Genomic DNA, 19,056 nt, shown 5'->3' on the forward strand with positions numbered 1-19,056 from the left:
GGGATTACAGGCGTCAGCCACCGTGCCTGGCCAAAGGGTAGCTTTTTAGCATTGACTTAAAATTCAGCATAATAATCTGGAGATTCATACAGGTTGTGATATGTAATAATAAATAGACCCTTTCTTTTTATTACCAAGTAGTATTCCACAGTATGAATATATCACAGTTTACCCATTCATCCATTGAAAGACATCTGGATTGTTTTCAGTTTCTGCCTATTATAAATAAAGCTGCTCTGAACATTCATATCAGAGTCTTTGTGTGAACATAAGTCTTCATTTCTCTCAGCTAAATGCCCAAGAGTGAAATTGCTGGATCACATGGTATGGTGGTGGTTACCTGTTTAGCTTTTTAAGAAACTATTGCTGCAACCAGGCGTAGTGGCTCACGCCTGTAATCCCAGCACTTTGGGAGGCCAAGGCGGGCGGATCACCTGAGGTCAGGAGTTTGAGACCAGCCTGGCCAACATGGTGAAACTCGTCTCTAATAAAAATACAAAAATTAGTCAGGCATGGTGGCGGGTTCCTGTAATCCCAGCTCCTCGGGAGGCTGAGGCAGGAGAATCGCTTGAGCCTGGGAGGCAGAGGTTGCAGTGAGCCGAGACCATGAAACTGCAGTCCAGCCTGGGCAAAAGAGCGAGACTCCGTATCAAAAAAAAAAGAAAGAAAAGAGAAGAAACTACTACTGCTTTCCAGGTGGCTACACCTCACTTTACATTTCCATCAGCAGAGGATGAGAGATCCAGTTTCTCGGCATCCTTGTCAGAATTTGTTGTTGTCACTTTGTTATTTTAGCCATTCTAATAGGTGTACAGCGATATTTCATTGTGGTTTTTATTTGCATTTCTCAAATGGCTAATAGTGTTAAACATCTTTTTGTATGCTTGTTTGCCATCTGTATATCCTCCTCAGTGAAATGTTTGTTTTCTTTTTTAAATTTTGTTTAATGTTTTAAAAATATGCAACACTTCATGAATTTGCATGTCATCTTTGCGCAGGGCCCGTGCTAATCTCTGTATTGTTCCGATTTTTTAATACATGTGCTGCGGAAGTGAGCACAGAATGTTTTTCAAATCTTTTGTTCATGCTGTATTAGGACTGTTTTGTTTTTGCTTTTGTTTTTGAGACGGAGTCTTGCTCTGTTGTCCAGGCAGGAGTGCAGTGGCTTGATCTGGGCTCATTGCAACCTCCGTCTCCCGGGTTCAAGAGATTCTCCTGCCTCGGCTTCCCGAGTAGCTGGGATTACAGGAGTCTGCCGCGACGCCCGGCTAATGTTTATATTTTTATTACAGACGGGATGTCACCATGCTGGCCAGGCTGGTCTCGAACTCCCAGCCTCAGGCAATCTGCCCGCCTCGGCCTCCCAAACTGCTAGGATTACAGGCATGAGCCACCGCGCCCGGCCAAAACTGTTGTTTTTTTACTGTTGAGTTTTTTGCGAGTTTTTATCTATTCTAGATACCAGTACTTTGCCAGATACGTGGTTTGCACATATTTTCTCCTCTATAGCTTATCTTTTCATCCTTATCTTAACAGGGTCTTTCAAAAGCCAAGGTTTTCCTGTGCGCTCGGAGGAGCCATAGCTGCCAGCTGGGCTGGCGGCGGGTGCCCCCAGCCCCTGTGGGCGGCGGGGAGAGCTGGCCTGGGGGCCGGGTCCCGTGGGGGGTCGCGCAGACAGTGTGTCCGGAGCGCCCCGGGCGGGAGCGCAGGCTGCGGGGCGAGAGGGAAGAGGAGGCGGCGGATAAGGTGATGGCGAGAAGATGGAGGAAGAGCAGACGAAGGAAGAGAAAGGAGATGGAAGAGAGAATGTCACCAGAGGAGACCGAAGGAACAAATTTTGACTTTGCAGGAGAAGCTGTGGGCCAGGCAGAAAGAAAAGGACCAGCTTTTTCTGCAGCTGAAGAAAGTTTCCATGAGGAAGAAAAACGGAGGCGAAAGGAGCAGAGCGACCTGACCTTCTGACATCCGCTGTGAGCCGGCGGAGCCCGATTATTCACGTGGGGACTCGCTTCCTCCTCGGCATGCAGGCAGCGCTGGAGGGCACGATCGCCCGGGCATTGTCATAGCAGCTGACCCAGCCAAGCAGATGTTCAGACCCCACGTGCTTACGACCCGGAAGTCCGTGGGCTCAGCGGCGGCTTTTGCAGGGACCCCAGAGCAGGCAGCCTGGGCGGTGCCGCTGGGACTGCTCAGCCCCTACCTCAATATGGGCCCACATAGCTAGCCTATGGCCCTAGTCGGCAGCTCAGAGCAGTTCAGTGCTCCCTGGGGTGCATTCATGTCCCAGCCACAACCTTATGTTCTGCTGGGCCACTTTCAGCACACCCAGACAGGGTTCCTCCTCTGGTGCTGCTCTGTCTTTGAAACCGCAGATAGACCATGCTAACCAGCACGCAGGTTTCCCTGGTCCATCCTCCCTGACCCCCATGCATGCCCAGGCTCCGCATCCAGGCCCTAGACTCCTTGCCTAATCCCAGCTCCCCGCGAAGATGCAGCCAGCAGGAACGTCTAGGTTTTGCAGCTACCAACCAACCAGGCCCTCAGCGACTCGTCATCCAACACAGCCAGAACCTGTCATGCTGCAAGTGACCATCAGATAGCTTCAATTTCGTCCTGCCCACACACACACACCATGGGTGTGGGTTCCCCCCCGAGTGTCCCAGCCCAAGGCCAATATAATCTACTTGCCACTGGGAGAAGGAGAAGGAGAAGGACAAGATGGAGAAGGAGGAGGAAGGAAGAAGAGAGCAACGGGTTTTAAGGATAAGTCCAATTTATCAATTTTTCCTTTTTATTTTTTCATTTGTCTCAAGCATGTTCATAATTGGTCACCAAAGCATTTTCGTCATGGCTGCTTTACAACCTTGACCAGTATAATAATTCCAACATTCCTATCATCTCAGAGTTGGCATCCATTGTCTTTTTCATTCAGTTTGAGATCTTCATGATTTTTTTTTTTTTTTTTTTTTTTTGAGACGGAGTCTCCCTTTGTCACCCAGGCTGGAGTGCAATGGCACAATCTCTGCTCACTGGAACCTCCACCTCCCGTGTTCAAGTGATTCTCCCACCTCAGCCTCCCGAGTAGCTGGGATTACAGGCACCTGCCATCATGCCCGGCTAATTTTTTTGCTATTTTTGTGGAGATGGGGTTTCACCATGTTGGCTAGGCTGGTCTTGAACTCCTGACCTCAGGTGATCCTCCCACTTTGGTTTCCCAAAGGGCTGGGATTACAGGTGTGAGCCATCGCGCCCGGTCACGATTTTTGGCTTAAGTGATTTTTTTTTTTTTTTTTTGAGACGGAGTCTCGCCCTGTCCCTCAGGCTGGAGTGCAGTGGCGCAATCCGGGCTCACTGCAAGCTCCGCCTCCCAGGCTCACGCCATTCTCCTGCCTCAGCCTCCCCAGCAGCTGGGACTACAGGTGCCCGCCGCCATGCACTGGCTAATTTTTTGTATTTTTAGTAGAGACGGGGTTTCACCGTGTTAGCCAGGATGGTCTCGATCTCCTGACCTTGTGATCCGCCCGCCTCAGCCTCCCAAAGTGCTGGGATTACAGGCGTGAGCCACCGCGCCCGGCCGGCTTAAGTGATTTTCTATTGAAGTCTGGAAACTTCTGTATTGTTATGTGACTCAAGATCTTTTTTTTCTTTCTGTGTATTTTTCTTTCTTTCTTTCTTTTGTTTTTTTTGAGACGGAGTCTCGCTCTGTTGCCTAGTCTGGAGTGCAATGGCGCGACCTCAACTCACTGCAACCTCCGCCTCCTGGGTTCAAGTGATTCTCCTGCCTCAGCCTCCTCAGGAGGGATTATAGGCGCGTGACACCACACCCGGATAATTTTTGTATTTTTAGTGGAGATGGGGTTTCACCATGTTGGCCAGGCTGGTCTCAAGCTCCTGACCTCAAGTGATCCACCCGCCTCGGCCTCCCAAAGTGTTGGGATTACAGGCATGAGCCACCGTGTCTGGCCTGTTTTTTAAATCAGTAGACTAACAACTACAATTAGGTGGGAAAACAAAACATTCTAATGGATTAACTTCATTCTAACTAGATTATCTGGCTAGGAATATATTTTTATTTTGGTAAAATAGGAATAACATAAAAAGTACCATTTTAACCATTTTTAAGCGTATACTTCAGTAGCATTGTGCATATTCATGATGTGATACAACCATGACGGCTATTCATCTGCAAACCTTTTTCCCCAAATTGGAACTCTGTTCACATTAAACAGTAACTCCTCATTCTCCCCTCCCCCAGGCCCTGATAACCCTCCTACTTTCTGTTTCTATGCTCATATAAGTGGACTCATATACTATGTGTCCTTCTGTGTCTGGTTTATTTCACTTAGCATAATGTCTTCAAAGGTGCATTCGTACTGTAGCATGGATCGGAATTTCATTCCTTTTTAAGGCTGAATAATATTCCATTGATGTATAAAGCACAATTTGATTTTTTGTGTTGTTTGTTTTTTGGAGACAGGGTCTTGTTCTGTTGCCCCCGGGCTGGAGTGCAGTGGCGTGATCATGGCTTACTGCTGCCTTCACCTCCCAGGCTCAAGCAAGCCTCCTGCCTCAGCCTTCCCCCAGTAGCTGGGACCACAAGCACATGCCACCACACCTGGCTAATTACTTGATTTTTTTGTAGAGATGGGGTCTCCCTATATTGCCCAGGCTGATCTCAAACTTCTGAACTCAACTGATCTTCATGTCTCAGCCTCCCAGAGTGCTGGAATTACAGGCGTGAACCACCGCGCCCAGCCACACTTGTTTTATCTACTGATCCGTCAATGGATGCTTGGGTTGCTGTCACCTTTTGGCTATTGTGAATAATGCTGCTATGAACACTGGTGTACAAATAATCTGTTTGCATCCCTGCTATCAATTATTTTAGGTATATACTCAGAAGTGGAATTGGTGGATCATATGATAATTCTTTAATTTTTGGAGTAACTGCCATACTGTTCACAGTGGCTACACCATTTTACATTTCTACTAGCAATGTACAAGGATTTTGGTTTTCCACATCCACACCAACAATTGTTATTTTCTATTTTTTAAAAAAATTAATAGTCATTTTGGTCAGCTGTGCTGGCTCACACCTGTAATCCCAGCACTTTGGGAGGCGGAGGCAGGAGGATTGCTTAAGCCTAGGAGTTCACGACCAGCCTAAGCAACAATTGAGACTCGCCTCCCAACCCTTCCCATCCCGTTCTCTATTTAAAATAATAATAGTCATCTTAATGGGTGTGAAGTGGTATCTCATTGCGGTTTTGATTTGCATTCCTCTAGTGATTAGGGATGCTGAGCATTTTTCACATGCTCATTAGATCTTACTTCAATCTCTGGCTCTGGCTGGCTTTCTCTGATGCCGCTCTGGCCGGGGAAGGACAGCACAGCCTTCCTACTGCCAGCAGGAGGTAGAAGTCCAGATTTCTCACACACACCAGAGGGGATGATCCTTGTTACTGCTGGGTGGGGGCTGGAGTTCCTCATGTGGTCTCCACCGACACTACAATGAGGTGGCCTCATGACGACTGTGCGATCAAGTCCTGATTTCCCAGCGGGCCTTGTATACCACCACCTTAGTGGGATCTGAAGGATCACCTTTGTTCCTGCCCGGTGGGCCTGGAAGTTGAAGCTGCTCCGTGGTCTCCTCTGACAATGTGGTGGTGGTAGTGGCGGGGGTCTAGGGGTGGAGGTTGTCAGAGAACCTCATTACAGCCTCCCAAGGGTAGAATCGTGGGCTCCCCAGTTGGCTTTTGCTGGCATGGGTGTGGGTAGGACCACAGCTGCTTCTGTGGTATTTGGCTGAAATAATGGAATTACTGTCTACAACTTTTCTATCTTCCTAGAATGCCTCTGTCCTGGGTAGAGAAAGCGGCCTTTTGCTGGAGCTTTTCTAGTCTATGCCGGTTGGCTTTTCTGGGTTGCTAGCTTCTTCAGTTTTTTGGTTTTTGTTTTGTTTTGTTTTGTTTTTTTGAGGCGGAGTCTCGCTCTGTCGCCCAGGCTGGAGTGCCGTGGCGCGATCTCGGCTCACTGCAAGCTCCGCCTCCAGGGTTCACGCCATTCTCCTGCTTCAGACTCCCAAGTAACTGGGACTACAGGTGCCCGCCACCACGCCCGCATAATTTTTTGTATTTTTAGTAGAGACAGGGGTTTCACCGTGTTAGCCAGGATGGGCTTGATCTCCTGACCTCGTGATCCGCCCGCCTCGGCCTCCCGAAGTGCTGGGATTACAGGCGTGAGCCACCGCGTCCGGCCGCTTCTTCAGTTTCAACTCAGGATGTGTGAAGGAGGAAGAAAACCCAGGGAATTCACTATCATGTGTATCTTGAGGTTCTTACCTGTCTGCCTTCTTTTCCCCACCTCCCCGAGTCTTCTTGTGTTTGCTTTATATATAATGTCCAGGGTTTTCAGTTGCACTTAGTAGGAGGAACAGGAAAAATTTTGCCTACTCCATCTCTCCAGAAGTAGAAGTAGACCTCATTGTTTGTAATGACTAATACACACGGCATACAATTTACTAACCAATCTTCTTTTGACAGCCATTGAAGTCGTTTATAGTTTTATTATTTTAATAGTTTTTTTTCCTATTAAAATAATGAAGGGCCGGGTGCGGTGGCTCAGCCTGTAATCCCGGCACTTTGCGGAGCCGAGACGGGTGGATCACCTGAAGTCAGGAGTTCAAGGCCGGCCTGGCCAACATGGCAAAACCCTGTCTCTTCTAAAATACAAAAATTAGCTGGGTGTGGTGGCATGCACCTGTAATCCCAGCTACTCGGGAGACTGAAACAGGAGAACCACTTGAATCTGGAAGGTGGAGGTTGCAGTGAGCCAAATCGCACCATTTGCACTCCACCCTGGGCAACAGAAAGAGACTCTGTCTCAAAAAACAAAAACAAACAAAAAAAGAAAAAAAAAAGGAAAAAGAAAAAGAAAAAATAGAGGAAAAAATTTTTACCTAAAGTATGATTTCCATTATGTTTAAAATCAAAGAGACATTCTTGGGGTTGGTGATTGTTTTCTGTCATTTCCAAAAAGCGATATAACTATTATTTTTAATGAACTATATAGGAATATATGTATATATATAGTTTATATATACATATATAGTTTATATATACATATATAGTTTATACATATATAGTTTATATATACGTATATATAGTTTATATATGTATATATAGTTTATATATACGTATATATAGTTTATATATACGTATATATAAATATATAGTTTATACGTATATATAAACTTTATCTCATTTATATGATAAAGATGAAAGATGAGGCCAGGCAACGTTATGAGAATTAAAAGAGATAAATTCCTGGCCAGGCATGGTGGCTCACACCTGTAATCCCAGCACTTTGGGAGGCAGAGGCGGGCGGATCACCTGAGGTTGGGAGTTCGAGACCAGTCTGACCAACATGGAGAAACCCCGTCTGTACTAAAAATACAAAATTAGCCGGGCGTGGTGGTGGATGCCTGTAATCCCAGCTACTCGGGAGGCTGAGGCAGGAGAATCGCTTGAACCCGGGAGGCAGAGCCTGTGGTGAGCCGAGATTGCACCACTGCACTCCAGCTTGGGCAACGAGAGCGAAACTCTGTCTCAAAAAGAAAACAAACAAACATGAAGGATGAGCTGGTTGTGTCACATGAAGAGGGTAGTATAGAGCCCCAGGTAATGGGGCACAGGAGTGGGATTCCAGATACCAGGCCCACATTTCTGGGGTGAGATTGCCAATCATGGTCTTTCTTCCATCCTTCACAGAGGTGTAGGTTTGTCCTGAAGACAAACCTAATCCTGGAGACTTCATGTAATCTCGAAGAGATGTGCAAACTGATGAAAAACAGTGATTTTTTTTTTTTTGAGACAGTCTTGCTCTGTCACCCAGGCTGGAGTGTGGTGGCGCAATCTTGGCTCATTGCAACCTCCACCTCCTGAGTTCAAGCAATTCTCCTGCCTCAACCTTCCGAGTACCTGGGATTACAGGCGCCCACCACCATGCCTGGCTAATTTTTTGTATTTTTAGTAGAGACAGGGTTTCACCACGTTGGCCAGGCTGGTGTCAAACTCCCGACCTCAGGTGATCCACTGGCCTTGGCCTTCCAAAGTGCTGGGGTTACAGCTGTGGGTCACCATGCCTGGCCAAAATAGTGAATCTTTGAGGTAAAATAAAGATGTCGCCCAGGCTGGAGTGCCATGATCATGCCAGTGCACCCTCTGCCTCCCAGATTCAAGTGATTCTCCTGCTTTCCTGCCTCAGCCTCCCCTGTAGCTGGGACCACAGGTGTGCGCCACCATGCCCAGCTAATTTTTGTATTTTTGATAGAGATGGGGTTTCACCATGTTGGCCTGGCTTGTCTCAAACTACTGATCTCAAGTGATCCGCCCACCTCAGCCTCCCAGAGTGCTGGGATTATAGGCATGAGCCACTGCTCCCAGCCTTAATTTTTCAAAATCAGAAGCCGGCCCCACCTCAGTTCAGATCCAGTGAATCTGGGTGAGAGGGCAGAGTCCACAAGTATCTGCATTTCAAATAGATGTTCCCATTGATTTTTATGCATACCACAGTTTCTGATCACCCGATCTGAAGTACAGCAATGTACTTGTATTTTAGTCTTCCTCTATAAAGGTAGAAAAACTTCTGTATCTTGGCTACACAAAAGAGTTTAATAACCTTGGATCAGCGGATTCAAAACTAGTTCTTAGCTAGTTTAAAAGTCCTTCCGTGGTCCTCCTCAGTTTTCTCCATTTTCTTCAACTCTGTTAATATCTTTACCTATCTTGATGCAAATTATTATCATTATTATTTTGAGACATAATCTTTCTCCATCGCCTAGGTTGGAGTGCAGTGGCGGGATCTCAGCTCACTGCAACCTCCGCCTCCCGAATTCAAGCAATTCTCCTGCCTGAGTAGCTGGGATTACAGGTGTGCGCCAACACAACCGGCTAATTTTTGTATTTTATCCCCCCCGAGACGGAGTCTTGCTCTGTCGCCCGGGCTAGAGTGCAGTGGCGTGATCTTGGCTCACTGCAACCTCCGCCTCCCAGGTTCAAGCAATTCTCCTGCCTCAGCCTCCTGAGTAGCTGGGATTACAGGAGCACACTACCACATCAGACTGATTTTTGTATTTTTAGTAGAAAGGGAGTTTCACCAGGTTGGCCAGACTGGTCACGAACTCCTGACCTCAAGTGACCCGCCCGCCTCGGCCTCCCAAAGTGTTGGGATTAGGCATGAGCCACCACGCCTAGCCTAATTTTTTTATTTTTAGTAGAGACTGGATTTCTCTGTGTTCACCAGGCTGGTCTGGAACTCCTAATCTCAATTGTTCGGCTTGCCTCAGCCTCCCAAAGTGCTGGGATCACAGGCGTGAGCCACCATGCCCAACCACAAATGTTTTTTAAGTTATAGTGTAAGAACATGGCAGTAAGTTCAACTCTCCAAATTGCGTCAGGGGTCACAGGCAAGCGGAACCTAGCCTCTAATTTCCTCAGAAACTGTGTAATAAAAAGAGGTTACAGAGATTATCCTGGGTTTGCCAAAAAAGAAAAAAAGGAAAAGAAAAAGAAAAAGAGGTGAGTAGCACCACCATCTCTATCCAGCTCTGGGCAGTTTTTTTTTGTTTGTTTGTTTGTTTGTTTGTTTGTTTTTAAGGTGGAGTCTTACTCTGTCATCCAGGCTGGAATGCAGTGGCGCGATCTCTGGTCACTGCAATCTCCACCTCCCGGGTTCAAGTGATTCTCATGCCTCAGCCTCCTGAGTAGCTGGGACTACAGGTACATGCCACCACACCCAGCTAATTTTTTATATTTTTAGTAGAGATGGGCTTTCACCATGTTAGCGAGGATGGTCTCAATCTGCTGACCTCGTGATCCACCTGGCTTAGCTTCCCAAAGTGCTGGGATTACAGGCGTGAGCCGCCGGGCCTGGCCCAGTTATTTTTAAACACTGAAATTACAGATGTAAGGACAGCATGTACTATATACTTTGTGCTTTATACTTTATTATTACTAAATAACAACATAAATAAGTAATAATTAGATCCAAAACACATACATTAACAAATGTCTATATGTCAATAGATTATCTAGACACCGCTTTAAATGTGCAGCTATCACTTAAAATCAACTGATGGGTTCAAAATAATGTAAGAATCTCAAGATGGCATACAAATGCGCCCTGAATGATGAGAGTACATGGTACTTTTTATAGGAAGATGTCACTATCAACACAAAGCATATTTTTTATTATTTATTTATTTTTAGACAGAGTCTCGCTCTGTCACCCAGGCTGGAGTGCAATCTCCGCCTCCCGTGTTCAAGCGATTCTCCTGCCTCAGCCTCCGGAGTAGCTGGGACTACAGGCGCACACCACCACACCCAGCTAATTTTTGTACTTTTAGTAGAGACAGGGTTTCGTCATGTTGGCCAGGATGGTCTTGATCTCCTGACCTCGTGATCTGCCCATCTTGGCATCCCAAAGTGCTGCGATTACAGGCATGAGCCACCGTGCCCGTCTGAAAGCATATTCTTTTAAGGTTTTGTTATTGTTTTTCCATGTAGCACTGACAGATTTGTACTAATTCTTTGCTTCTCTGGTTGCTAGATAGCTTTAGAATTGTCAGCTGAGGCTCTTGAAGAGCAAAACTAAACTACCTTAGTTGGCTTAGATAGGGAAATAATCTGACTTTTAGGATTATTTGCAGTATAAATGATTTCAAACACTAAAGGTTGACAAAGAAGCATTTATAGTTCACTGAGAAGGCTATCTTATTTCAGATTCCAGGTAAGCAGAATCACTTAAATTTAAAAGAGCACGCTCTGTGTTGATATGCAAAACTTTGTTAAAGTATACGTTTTGATCTTTAATTCATTTATTAGTTACAAATGTTATTTACTATTTAGTAAGCACACGCAAATGTGGTAATCACTGCATTTATTAGGAATACACTGTAAGGTTACAGGCAGTGTGGGTGTGGATTTTGACTGTATTTGAAGTTTTCTTACCTTGAAACTTACTTAGCACTTGTAAACCTATACCATAGAGTTTAGCCTTTATTTCCTCTTGAGACTTGAAAATCCTACACCATCTAGTGTAGTGCTAATCCTAAAGAAAACCAACGATTAAGTGTTAATTGTTGATTGGTATCACCCTATGATCAATTGTTTTCACCCTAAGGCTCAAGTGAAACCAAACGGTTGGTCACTTTTTCGATTTAGTATTTTTTCAATTTCTTAGATCTCAGGATATTTTTAGTAGATTTTGGATGAGACAACAAGGATCTCTGACGACCATCATTCTCAGAAAATATCTGGCATCACCTCAAATCTGGATTTCGAACATTACAGAGGGATGAATGAGGAGCAGTACCACTGGACTGAGGGCCTGGCCCACTTTGCCATCTTGGTATTCTTAATCTTTGTCCTAGTTCCTGGCACGATAAGAATTTTCAAATAAATAAATAATTTTTGTATTAAAAAAGTAGTATTTAGAACCGAATATCTTCTATAATATAGAAAATTGAGTCAGCTTTCCCAGTAATGATTCTTTAAGTTGGCCTTCTGAAATATGAGAAAATGTTACCCTGATAGTCTCGATGATATTTTGCACCATGGGTAGGGTTGTAATTTAAAGTTAAATGACTACATATATTGTTTTTTGTTTTTGTCGAGGGACCTGAGATGGGGCTAATTGAAAACGTCTGGAGCTTAAAGACCCGTGCAGTTTACGCAGCAAGGATATTATTGCTCTGAATTTCAATAAATCAACATTTCACTATATATCGGCAAAGTCTACAGCCTTTAAAAAATGACCAATATAGACGGAATCAAAACCGATTTAGTCCCAAAGCGGCACAGAGCTGTATCTGCCAAAGCGTCCATTTAAATTCGTGCGTTCCAAGGAAAATTACTGCTTAGTTTCTATCCATTTGCAAAAGTTTATGATTTTTTCAGGCATTCCTCACACCTGTTAGGTTAAAATCAGTAACACTCTTAAAAAGAAAGCGAGAGACCGGAAATGATATGAGAATAGAATTGGCCACTCCAGAGACATCTGCAAATGACACTCCATTTTTTCTTCTCGCGCTGCAAAATGTACCGGTAAACCGGACTTTCCGGGACTCGCTGGGTGGCCGACATTTTCCCTAGCAGGAATTTTACGTTTCCAAGATCTCAATGGATGTTAACGGTCGGGCTAAATGCCAGGCAGGTCTTCATTGTCGAATTAAACAGCGGTGGGAGCAAGCGGAATAACCGAGTTCCCCTCCCGCACCTGAGTGCCGGCAGCGAGCCGCGAGCCGGGACCTGTCACCCGCGGGAAGCCCCGGCCGCCCGACGAACAGCATCTCCGGTTTCCGCCTCCGGCTCCGGCGCGGCTCCCCCGGCCCGCCTCTGCGTCAGGGACGCGGAAACCCCGTAGGAGCAGGGCGGGCGGGGAAAGCGAGGTTTAACTAACTCCGCAGCGATATTCTTCCGCCGCGAGGTAAAGAGTCCAAACCCAACCCCGGGCCCTAGGATTTCCAGCGACCTGTAATATCGAGAAATTACCACATTTGGATTTTTCTACCAACTTGCTTAGGATTTTATCCGAGGTAACGACCCCAGGATCACAATTTTGTAGCTGACCGAAGCACGGCGAGAAAATTCCTCCGCAAGAAACGGGTTCCGGCCACGAGCCTATAAAAAACGGGTGGCTGGGCGCTGCTGTCTTTTCAGTCGGGCGCCGAGTGGTTTTTCGGATCATGTCTGGTGGCTCCGCGGATTATAACAGGTATGCAGTCTGTCGGCGGTCGCGGTCTGTAGTGAAGGTCATAGGGCGCCAGGGGAGATGATAGTGGATGGCACGGAGGCAAAAACTCTAAATTAATGGACGTTTTCTTAGGGTACAGCACTCCTGTGCTCTTCCAGAAGCTTCCATGATGGGTAGGGCCCGGATTGTGGGGAGATAGGACGATGGTGCGAAAGCAGTGGCTAAAGGGCGTTTTTCCTCCCTAAGAGATTACGAAACTTCGGCTGCTTCCCTTCCCAGTGTAGAGCACGGGAAACATGCAGTAAAAAGCCGTGGCGCAGTCCGAGTTCGGTACAGTGTAACCAGGACCCGAAGCTTTATTTTGGGTCATCCACACGAGTTGGGGGAGGGTCCTAGGCTTTACTTGGGGAACGGTTGGAGGCAGCGGTCTCCACTCGGCCACGGCGCGGAGGCGACGGGACAGGACCGGTGCCGGTGAACCGTTGGCATCGCCCTCGCCAGGCCGCTCCGCCCGCGTCAATCACCCGGCTTGCGCATTGTTGGGGGCGGAGTTCGGCGCTCCGAGCTCTCGCGAGACGCTCCGCAGTTGAAACGGGATCGCCATGCGCTCGGGCCCGGGGGGCTGCCTTTCCGGGCATCCGCAGGCCCCAACCTTTAGGGAAGGCGCACAGTGTGATATTCGCCCTGCGGCTGCTGCTTTAGCTTGTGCAGGGGAGGGTAACGTGCTGAGACGGGTTGCAAAGGGCTGTCCGCTTAAGGTGCAGTTGAGGTGGCTTGGAAGGGGTGTCTGACTGCAGTATTCTTGTCAGCAGAGAACATGGCGGCCCAGAGGGAATGGACCCCGATGGTGTCATCGAGGTAAGAAACGGTTGTGGATCTTGAAGCTTTGGAAAGGTGAGTGTGTTCATCTCATTTATGCGTGCATTATTTTTTCTAACTTACAGAGCAACTGGAATGAGATTGTTGATAACTTTGATGATATGAATTTAAAGGAGTCTCTCCTTCGTGGCATCTATGCTTACGGTTTTGAGAAGCCTTCCGCTATTCAGCAGAGAGCTATTATTCCCTGTATTAAAGGTAAAAGAAACTGGCATTTTTAGGAAATTGTTCTACATAGACATGAACCATAAAAGGGAAAGTAACCTCTGGGGGACTAGCACCTGTTTGTATTCCTTAAAGTGAAATGATGGCAATCATCTTTCGGGACTGACCTGAAATGAAGAGAATACTCATTGCTGATCACTTGATTATTTGGGCATAATTAATGTTCCAAATGGAATACATGGTGTGAAGTAGAAGTGACAATTTGATGTGGGATCGGTAAATGTGTATCCTACTTTTTTTAGGGTATGATGTGATTGCTCAAGCTCAGTCAGGTACTGGCAAGACAGCCACATTTGCTATTTCCATCCTGCAACAGTTGGAGATTGAGTTCAAGGAGACCCAAGCACTAGTATTGGCCCCCACCAGAGAACTGGCTCAACAGGTATTGATAGTGTAGTTCAAAAAAACTGCTTGCGTGTTGCATAGGTTTCAGGTTTCACAACTGTGAAGAATTTAAAACTTAGTATAAATTGGTCCTACCAGATCCCTCCTTTTAATTGTCCATGCATGCAGGGAGTTTTTGTTGAAAGTTTTAAAAGAACTGGGTATGCAGGTATGGTTTTTAGGGTTGTATACTAATAGATTGAGAATCCGAAGCGCTCTCTTGGATGTACTAGATCTGTCCCCATTTTTTAAGTTTGAATGCAGTTGTGCAACATGAAAACTGCAGTGACATGTTACCATTTGACTGTCTCCGTAGTTTGTGATGCATCTGTTGCATGCTATGTTTTCAAAGCTCACTGCTATATTGGCTTTGAAGTAAACCTTCCTAATAAAGCTGTAGGCTTTATTGAGGTCAGGATTATATAAGGCACAATACCCTCTGGGGGAAAAAATCATTTGCCCTAGCTGTAATTACAGAACATAAATTTCACTAGGTACTCCCTACCTACAGTGAAGAATAATGTAGGAAACGTTATTCTTGAATTGTCTAGCTGATGGGTGGAGCAGCAGCATCCCAAGTTTGACAAGGCATAAGAAAGACATTAAGAGAATTTTACCTTGCAGCAGTTAGGTCGTCTGCATTTTAAGCTTGGAAGTAGTTTTGTGCTGTGCATGCATAAAAGCTGTTGGCAGACCAGATTATATTTGTCATTATGCTTTAAAAATTAGTCATTGATCCTGGTGTTCTGCAGGATAATAATTAAGGCTTGGTTTTTAGATCCAAAAGGTAATTCTGGCACTTGGAGACTATATGGGAGCCACTTGTCATGCCTGCATTGGTGGAACAAATGTTCGAAATGAAATGCAAAAACTGCAGGCTGAAGCACCACATATTGTTGTTGGTACACCCGGGAGAGTGTTTGATATGTTAAACAGAAGATACCTTTGTAAGTATTGTCTTTAAGAGAGTATTTTTTTTTTTTTTAACACTGTTAACATAGTTGAAAAGTCAAATCGTATCACTGAGTAGATCTAGAAATGACAGTATGACTTTGTTTCTAACAGCTCCAAAATGGATCAAAATGTTTGTTTTGGATGAAGCAGATGAAATGTTGAGCCGTGGTTTTAAGGATCAAATCTATGAGATTTTCCAAAAACTAAACACAAGTATTCAGGTAAGCATTACTTCACCCCCCTCTTAAAGGTAGAGATGGGGTTTATTTAATGCAGGTACTGTTACAATACAACTGACGTGTTTTATTGTCGTTCCCCCTGCTTAAAGCACTTGATGCATAACTCTCTCTGTCTAACTCCATTCCGTAGTAAGACAGAGACGCTTGGCTTCAAACATTTTCCTTTGGGTATTAATGTGTAAGTTGTGCTACAACATAATTTTCTCTTTTTAAGGTTGTGTTGCTTTCTGCCACAATGCCAACTGATGTGTTGGAAGTGACCAAAAAATTCATGAGAGATCCAATTCGAATTCTGGTGAAAAAGGAAGAATTGACCCTTGAAGGAATCAAACAGTTTTATATTAATGTTGAGAGAGAGGTAACTGTCTGATTGTTAGACATTATTTTACCTTCTTGTATAAGCACTGTGCTAAAATTGCAGACACTAGGACCATGTCTTGGTTTTTGCAATAATGCTAGCAGAGTACACACAAGAAGAAAAGTAACAGCACTAGATTGTAAAGACTGGGGTGGACCTCTTTCTTAATGTCCAATGTCCTTTGTCTTAAGATTTGGTGCAATATCTCATTAGACCTAACAGAATGAAGTTAATTTTTATAATTTCTACGTTTTGAGACTGGGTTATGAGACTGGCTAAGACTGGCCAATTTTGGTATTTTGGGTAGAGACAGTTTCACTTTCTTGAAACCCTGGTCTGGTTGGAACTCTGGGCTCAAGTGCTGGGATCCCAAAGGGCTGGGATTACAGGCATTAGCACTGTGGCTGGCCCAGAATGAATTTTTAACTGAAGAGTTGGAAAAACTAAATGACTGTTAACTTTATCTTCTAAACATTACAGGAATGGAAGTTGGATACACTTTGTGACTTGTACGAGACACTGACCATTACACAGGCTGTTATTTTTCTCAATACGAGGCGCAAGGTGGACTGGCTGACTGAGAAAATGCATGCCAGAGACTTCACAGTTTCTGCTCTGGTAAGAGGTGTTCTAAAATGTCTGGATTTCCACTAAAGCAGGATTCAGACTACAATATAGCTGCTAAGTGCTGTGTTGTCGTTCCCCCTGCTTAAAATAAAGTTGTTTCTTAACTATACCTGTCTGCTATTCTCCTGTAGCAGCCAGGGACGCTTGGTCTCATACATGTTGATTAAAATTAAATACTGACCTGACTGGTGATTCTTGAATTAAGGTTTATTAATTTGCAGCATGGTGACATGGACCAGAAGGAGAGAGATGTTATCATGAGGGAATTCCGGTCAGGGTCAAGTCGTGTTCTGATCACTACTGACTTGTTGGTAAGTCTCTTAATGCTTTTTAAAAATCTACCAAAAGTTAGCTTTTTGGGGGGCAGGTTTTTAAGTAACCTTTGCCAACTTGGGCTATTTGGAAGAGTAAAAGACCACACTCCACAGTGGGCTATACCACTTAGTATAGTTCGCTACTATTTTGTGGCCTACATGACAGGTGTCAAGTTTTTTTGAATCAGAATTTTTAAAACATGCCATTGTGTTTCAGGCTCGCGGGATTGATGTGCAACAAGTGTCTTTGGTTATAAATTATGATCTACCTACCAATCGTGAAAACTATATTCACAGGTGAGAAGCCAGCATCTTGGCTGTATTGAAAAAAATTCATACATTTTTCTACTGTGATGTGTATGAAAGGTAACATCAAATCAAGGAATAGATTCAGTAAAGTCAGTAGTGTTCAGTAAGATGATGTAATTAAATTTGTACTAGGGAAGGTTGATGAGAACAAAGTGGGAAAACTTGTAAACATTGCCCAGATTGTGGACATAGGTTTTTTTTCCACAATTGTTGGTCTTACCTTATGCTTGAGCTTTTAGTGATGTTCTTGTGTCCATGTGTTTTTCTTCGTGATTTTTTCTATAGTTGGGATTTTCTTGGTGTCGCCTGGTAGCAATTTGAGTGAACCCTGGTTTAGTTATAGTGGCTTTATCCCTAAATAAATTGAATTGTACTTTGTTATATGATGTAAAAAAAGACTTTTTAAAAAATACAGGAGTCGATAGCAGCAGTTGATGACGAGATGGCACTCAGAAACGGCGTTGACGTAATTTAGGACGTGGAATCATAAGCGAAACAGCACACTGTTTGAATAAAGAGCGAGTCGGTATTTATATTTGTTTTTCTTTTGTCATGATTATTTGATTATTTTTAAGTTGCTCCAGCTAAGGCATTTTTTTGTATTAGTATTTCTATCAGGGAACCTTTCTTATTAGGTGGTTTGTATTGTCTGGTTTCTAACATGCAGGTAGCTGTTTGGCAGTTAAACACGTTTAGAGTAATTTGAGTTACAACGTGTGAAACTGAGCAAAAAAGCAGTGATAAGTTTGGGTTACCATACCAAATATTTGTTTTCCCACTGGAAAAAAGTAAGTTTTAGCAAATAGTTAACCTTTGCAGCATTTGTTTACAGTTTACAGTTCCAGAAGTGCGTCGAAATGGATTACATAACTGCTCTTTTATTCCTGGTGTTCACATCTGTCCCAGGCTGACACCTGCTCTTGGCTGGCCCACTTTGGTATGGGCTTTAATTTCACTACCCCAAACACGATACTGTCATCTGCTTTATAATAATGCTCAAGATGCCTGATAAAAATCTCATTTTGCAGCCAGACAAGCCTTGAATCCTTTTGGCACTAACTGCAAAGGAAGATTTTTTTCTCTAGATATGCATTAGCAGCTAGTGCTCCAGTTAGAAGCACGAACTATAACCTTGATAAGTAAACAGCAGCTGGTGGTTAACAAGTGGATCGTCATGTTCAGTAGTTTATACATTATGTGAGAAGTAACATTCTGATTGTTTCTTTTTCTTACACAGAATTGGCAGAGGGGGTCGATTTGGGAGGAAAGGTGTGGCTATAAACTTTGTTACTGAAGAAGACAAGAGGATTCTTCGTGACATTGAGACTTTCTACAATACTACAGTGGAGGAGATGCCCATGAATGTGGCTGACCTTATTTAATTCCTGGGATGAGAGTTTTGGATGCAGTGCTCGCTGTTGCTGAATAGGCGATCACAACGTGCATTGTGCTTCTTTCTTTGGGAATATTTGAATCTTGTCTCAATGCTCATAACGGATCAGAAATACAGATTTTGATAGCAAAGCGACGTTAGTCGTGAGCTCTTGTGAGGAAAGTCATTGGCTTTATCCTCTTTAGAGTTAGACTGTTGGGGTGGGTATAAAAGATGGGGTCTGTAAAATCTTTCTTTCTTAGAAATTTATTTCCTAGTTCTGTAGAAATGGTTGTATTAGATGTTCTCTATCATTTAATAATATACTTGTGGACTAAAAGATATAAGTGCTGTATAAAATCAGCCAATTATGTTAAACTAGCATATCTGCCTTTATTGTGTTTGTCATTAGCCTGAGTAGAAAGGCCTCTAAAATTTTTTTAGAAAGCATTTGAATGCATTTTGTTTGGTATTGTATTTATTCAATAAAGTATTTAATTAGTGCTAAGTGTGAACTGGACCCTGTTGCTAAGCCCCAGCAAGCAATCATCCTAGGTAGGGTTTAATCCCCAGTAAAATTGCCATATTGCACATGTCTTAATGAAATTTGAATGTTAAATAAATTGTATATTCACTTTAAAG

The 19,056-nt window shown here is 44.2% G+C and overlaps 1 protein-coding gene, 6 non-coding genes and 1 pseudogene across 16 annotated transcripts; 7 read left to right on the top strand and 1 right to left on the bottom strand.

The window, feature by feature from the left end:
* Positions 1-953: 953 nt before the first annotated feature.
* Positions 954-1,059, bottom strand: LOC112208750 (U6 spliceosomal RNA). Its single transcript, XR_002943325.1, has one exon. It is a non-coding gene; the product is annotated as a U6 spliceosomal RNA (small nuclear RNA).
* A 595-nt stretch (positions 1,060-1,654) lies between these two features.
* Positions 1,655-2,320, top strand: LOC134809629 (G protein pathway suppressor 2-like; annotated as a pseudogene).
* Positions 2,321-10,931: 8,611 nt separating this feature from the next.
* EIF4A2 (eukaryotic translation initiation factor 4A2) lies at positions 10,932-19,055 on the top strand. Of its 10 annotated transcripts, none has more exons than XR_010155059.1 (13): positions 12,121-12,486; positions 12,583-12,774; positions 13,563-13,611; positions 13,698-13,830; positions 14,100-14,239; positions 15,020-15,188; positions 15,307-15,416; positions 15,649-15,792; positions 16,273-16,410; positions 16,641-16,730; positions 16,951-17,030; positions 17,458-17,568; positions 18,280-19,055. XR_010155059.1 is itself a non-coding variant. In XM_009446927.5 (12 exons), exons 2-12 carry the CDS (start codon positions 12,746-12,748, stop codon positions 18,422-18,424), a joined length of 1,227 nt encoding a protein of 408 aa, XP_009445202.1. In that variant the 5' UTR covers positions 12,094-12,486; positions 12,583-12,745; the 3' UTR covers positions 18,425-19,055.
* LOC112208879 (small nucleolar RNA SNORD2) lies at positions 13,930-13,998 on the top strand. The gene has a single exon (XR_002943428.1). It is a non-coding gene; the product is annotated as a small nucleolar RNA SNORD2 (small nucleolar RNA).
* Positions 15,466-15,592, top strand: LOC112208812 (small nucleolar RNA SNORA63). The gene has a single exon (XR_002943367.2). It is a non-coding gene; the product is annotated as a small nucleolar RNA SNORA63 (small nucleolar RNA).
* On the top strand, positions 15,820-15,924 carry MIR1248 (microRNA mir-1248). Its single transcript, NR_035604.1, has one exon. It is a non-coding gene; the product is annotated as a microRNA mir-1248 (primary transcript).
* Positions 16,446-16,577, top strand: LOC112208810 (small nucleolar RNA SNORA63). The gene has a single exon (XR_002943365.1). It is a non-coding gene; the product is annotated as a small nucleolar RNA SNORA63 (small nucleolar RNA).
* On the top strand, positions 16,758-16,895 carry LOC112208824 (small nucleolar RNA SNORA4). Its single transcript, XR_002943378.1, has one exon. It is a non-coding gene; the product is annotated as a small nucleolar RNA SNORA4 (small nucleolar RNA).
* Position 19,056: the final 1 nt, after the last annotated feature.

This window comes from Pan troglodytes, chromosome 2 (genome assembly GCF_028858775.2).
Source record: "Pan troglodytes isolate AG18354 chromosome 2, NHGRI_mPanTro3-v2.0_pri, whole genome shotgun sequence".
In the NCBI taxonomy this organism is placed as follows: Eukaryota; Metazoa; Chordata; class Mammalia; order Primates; family Hominidae; genus Pan; species Pan troglodytes.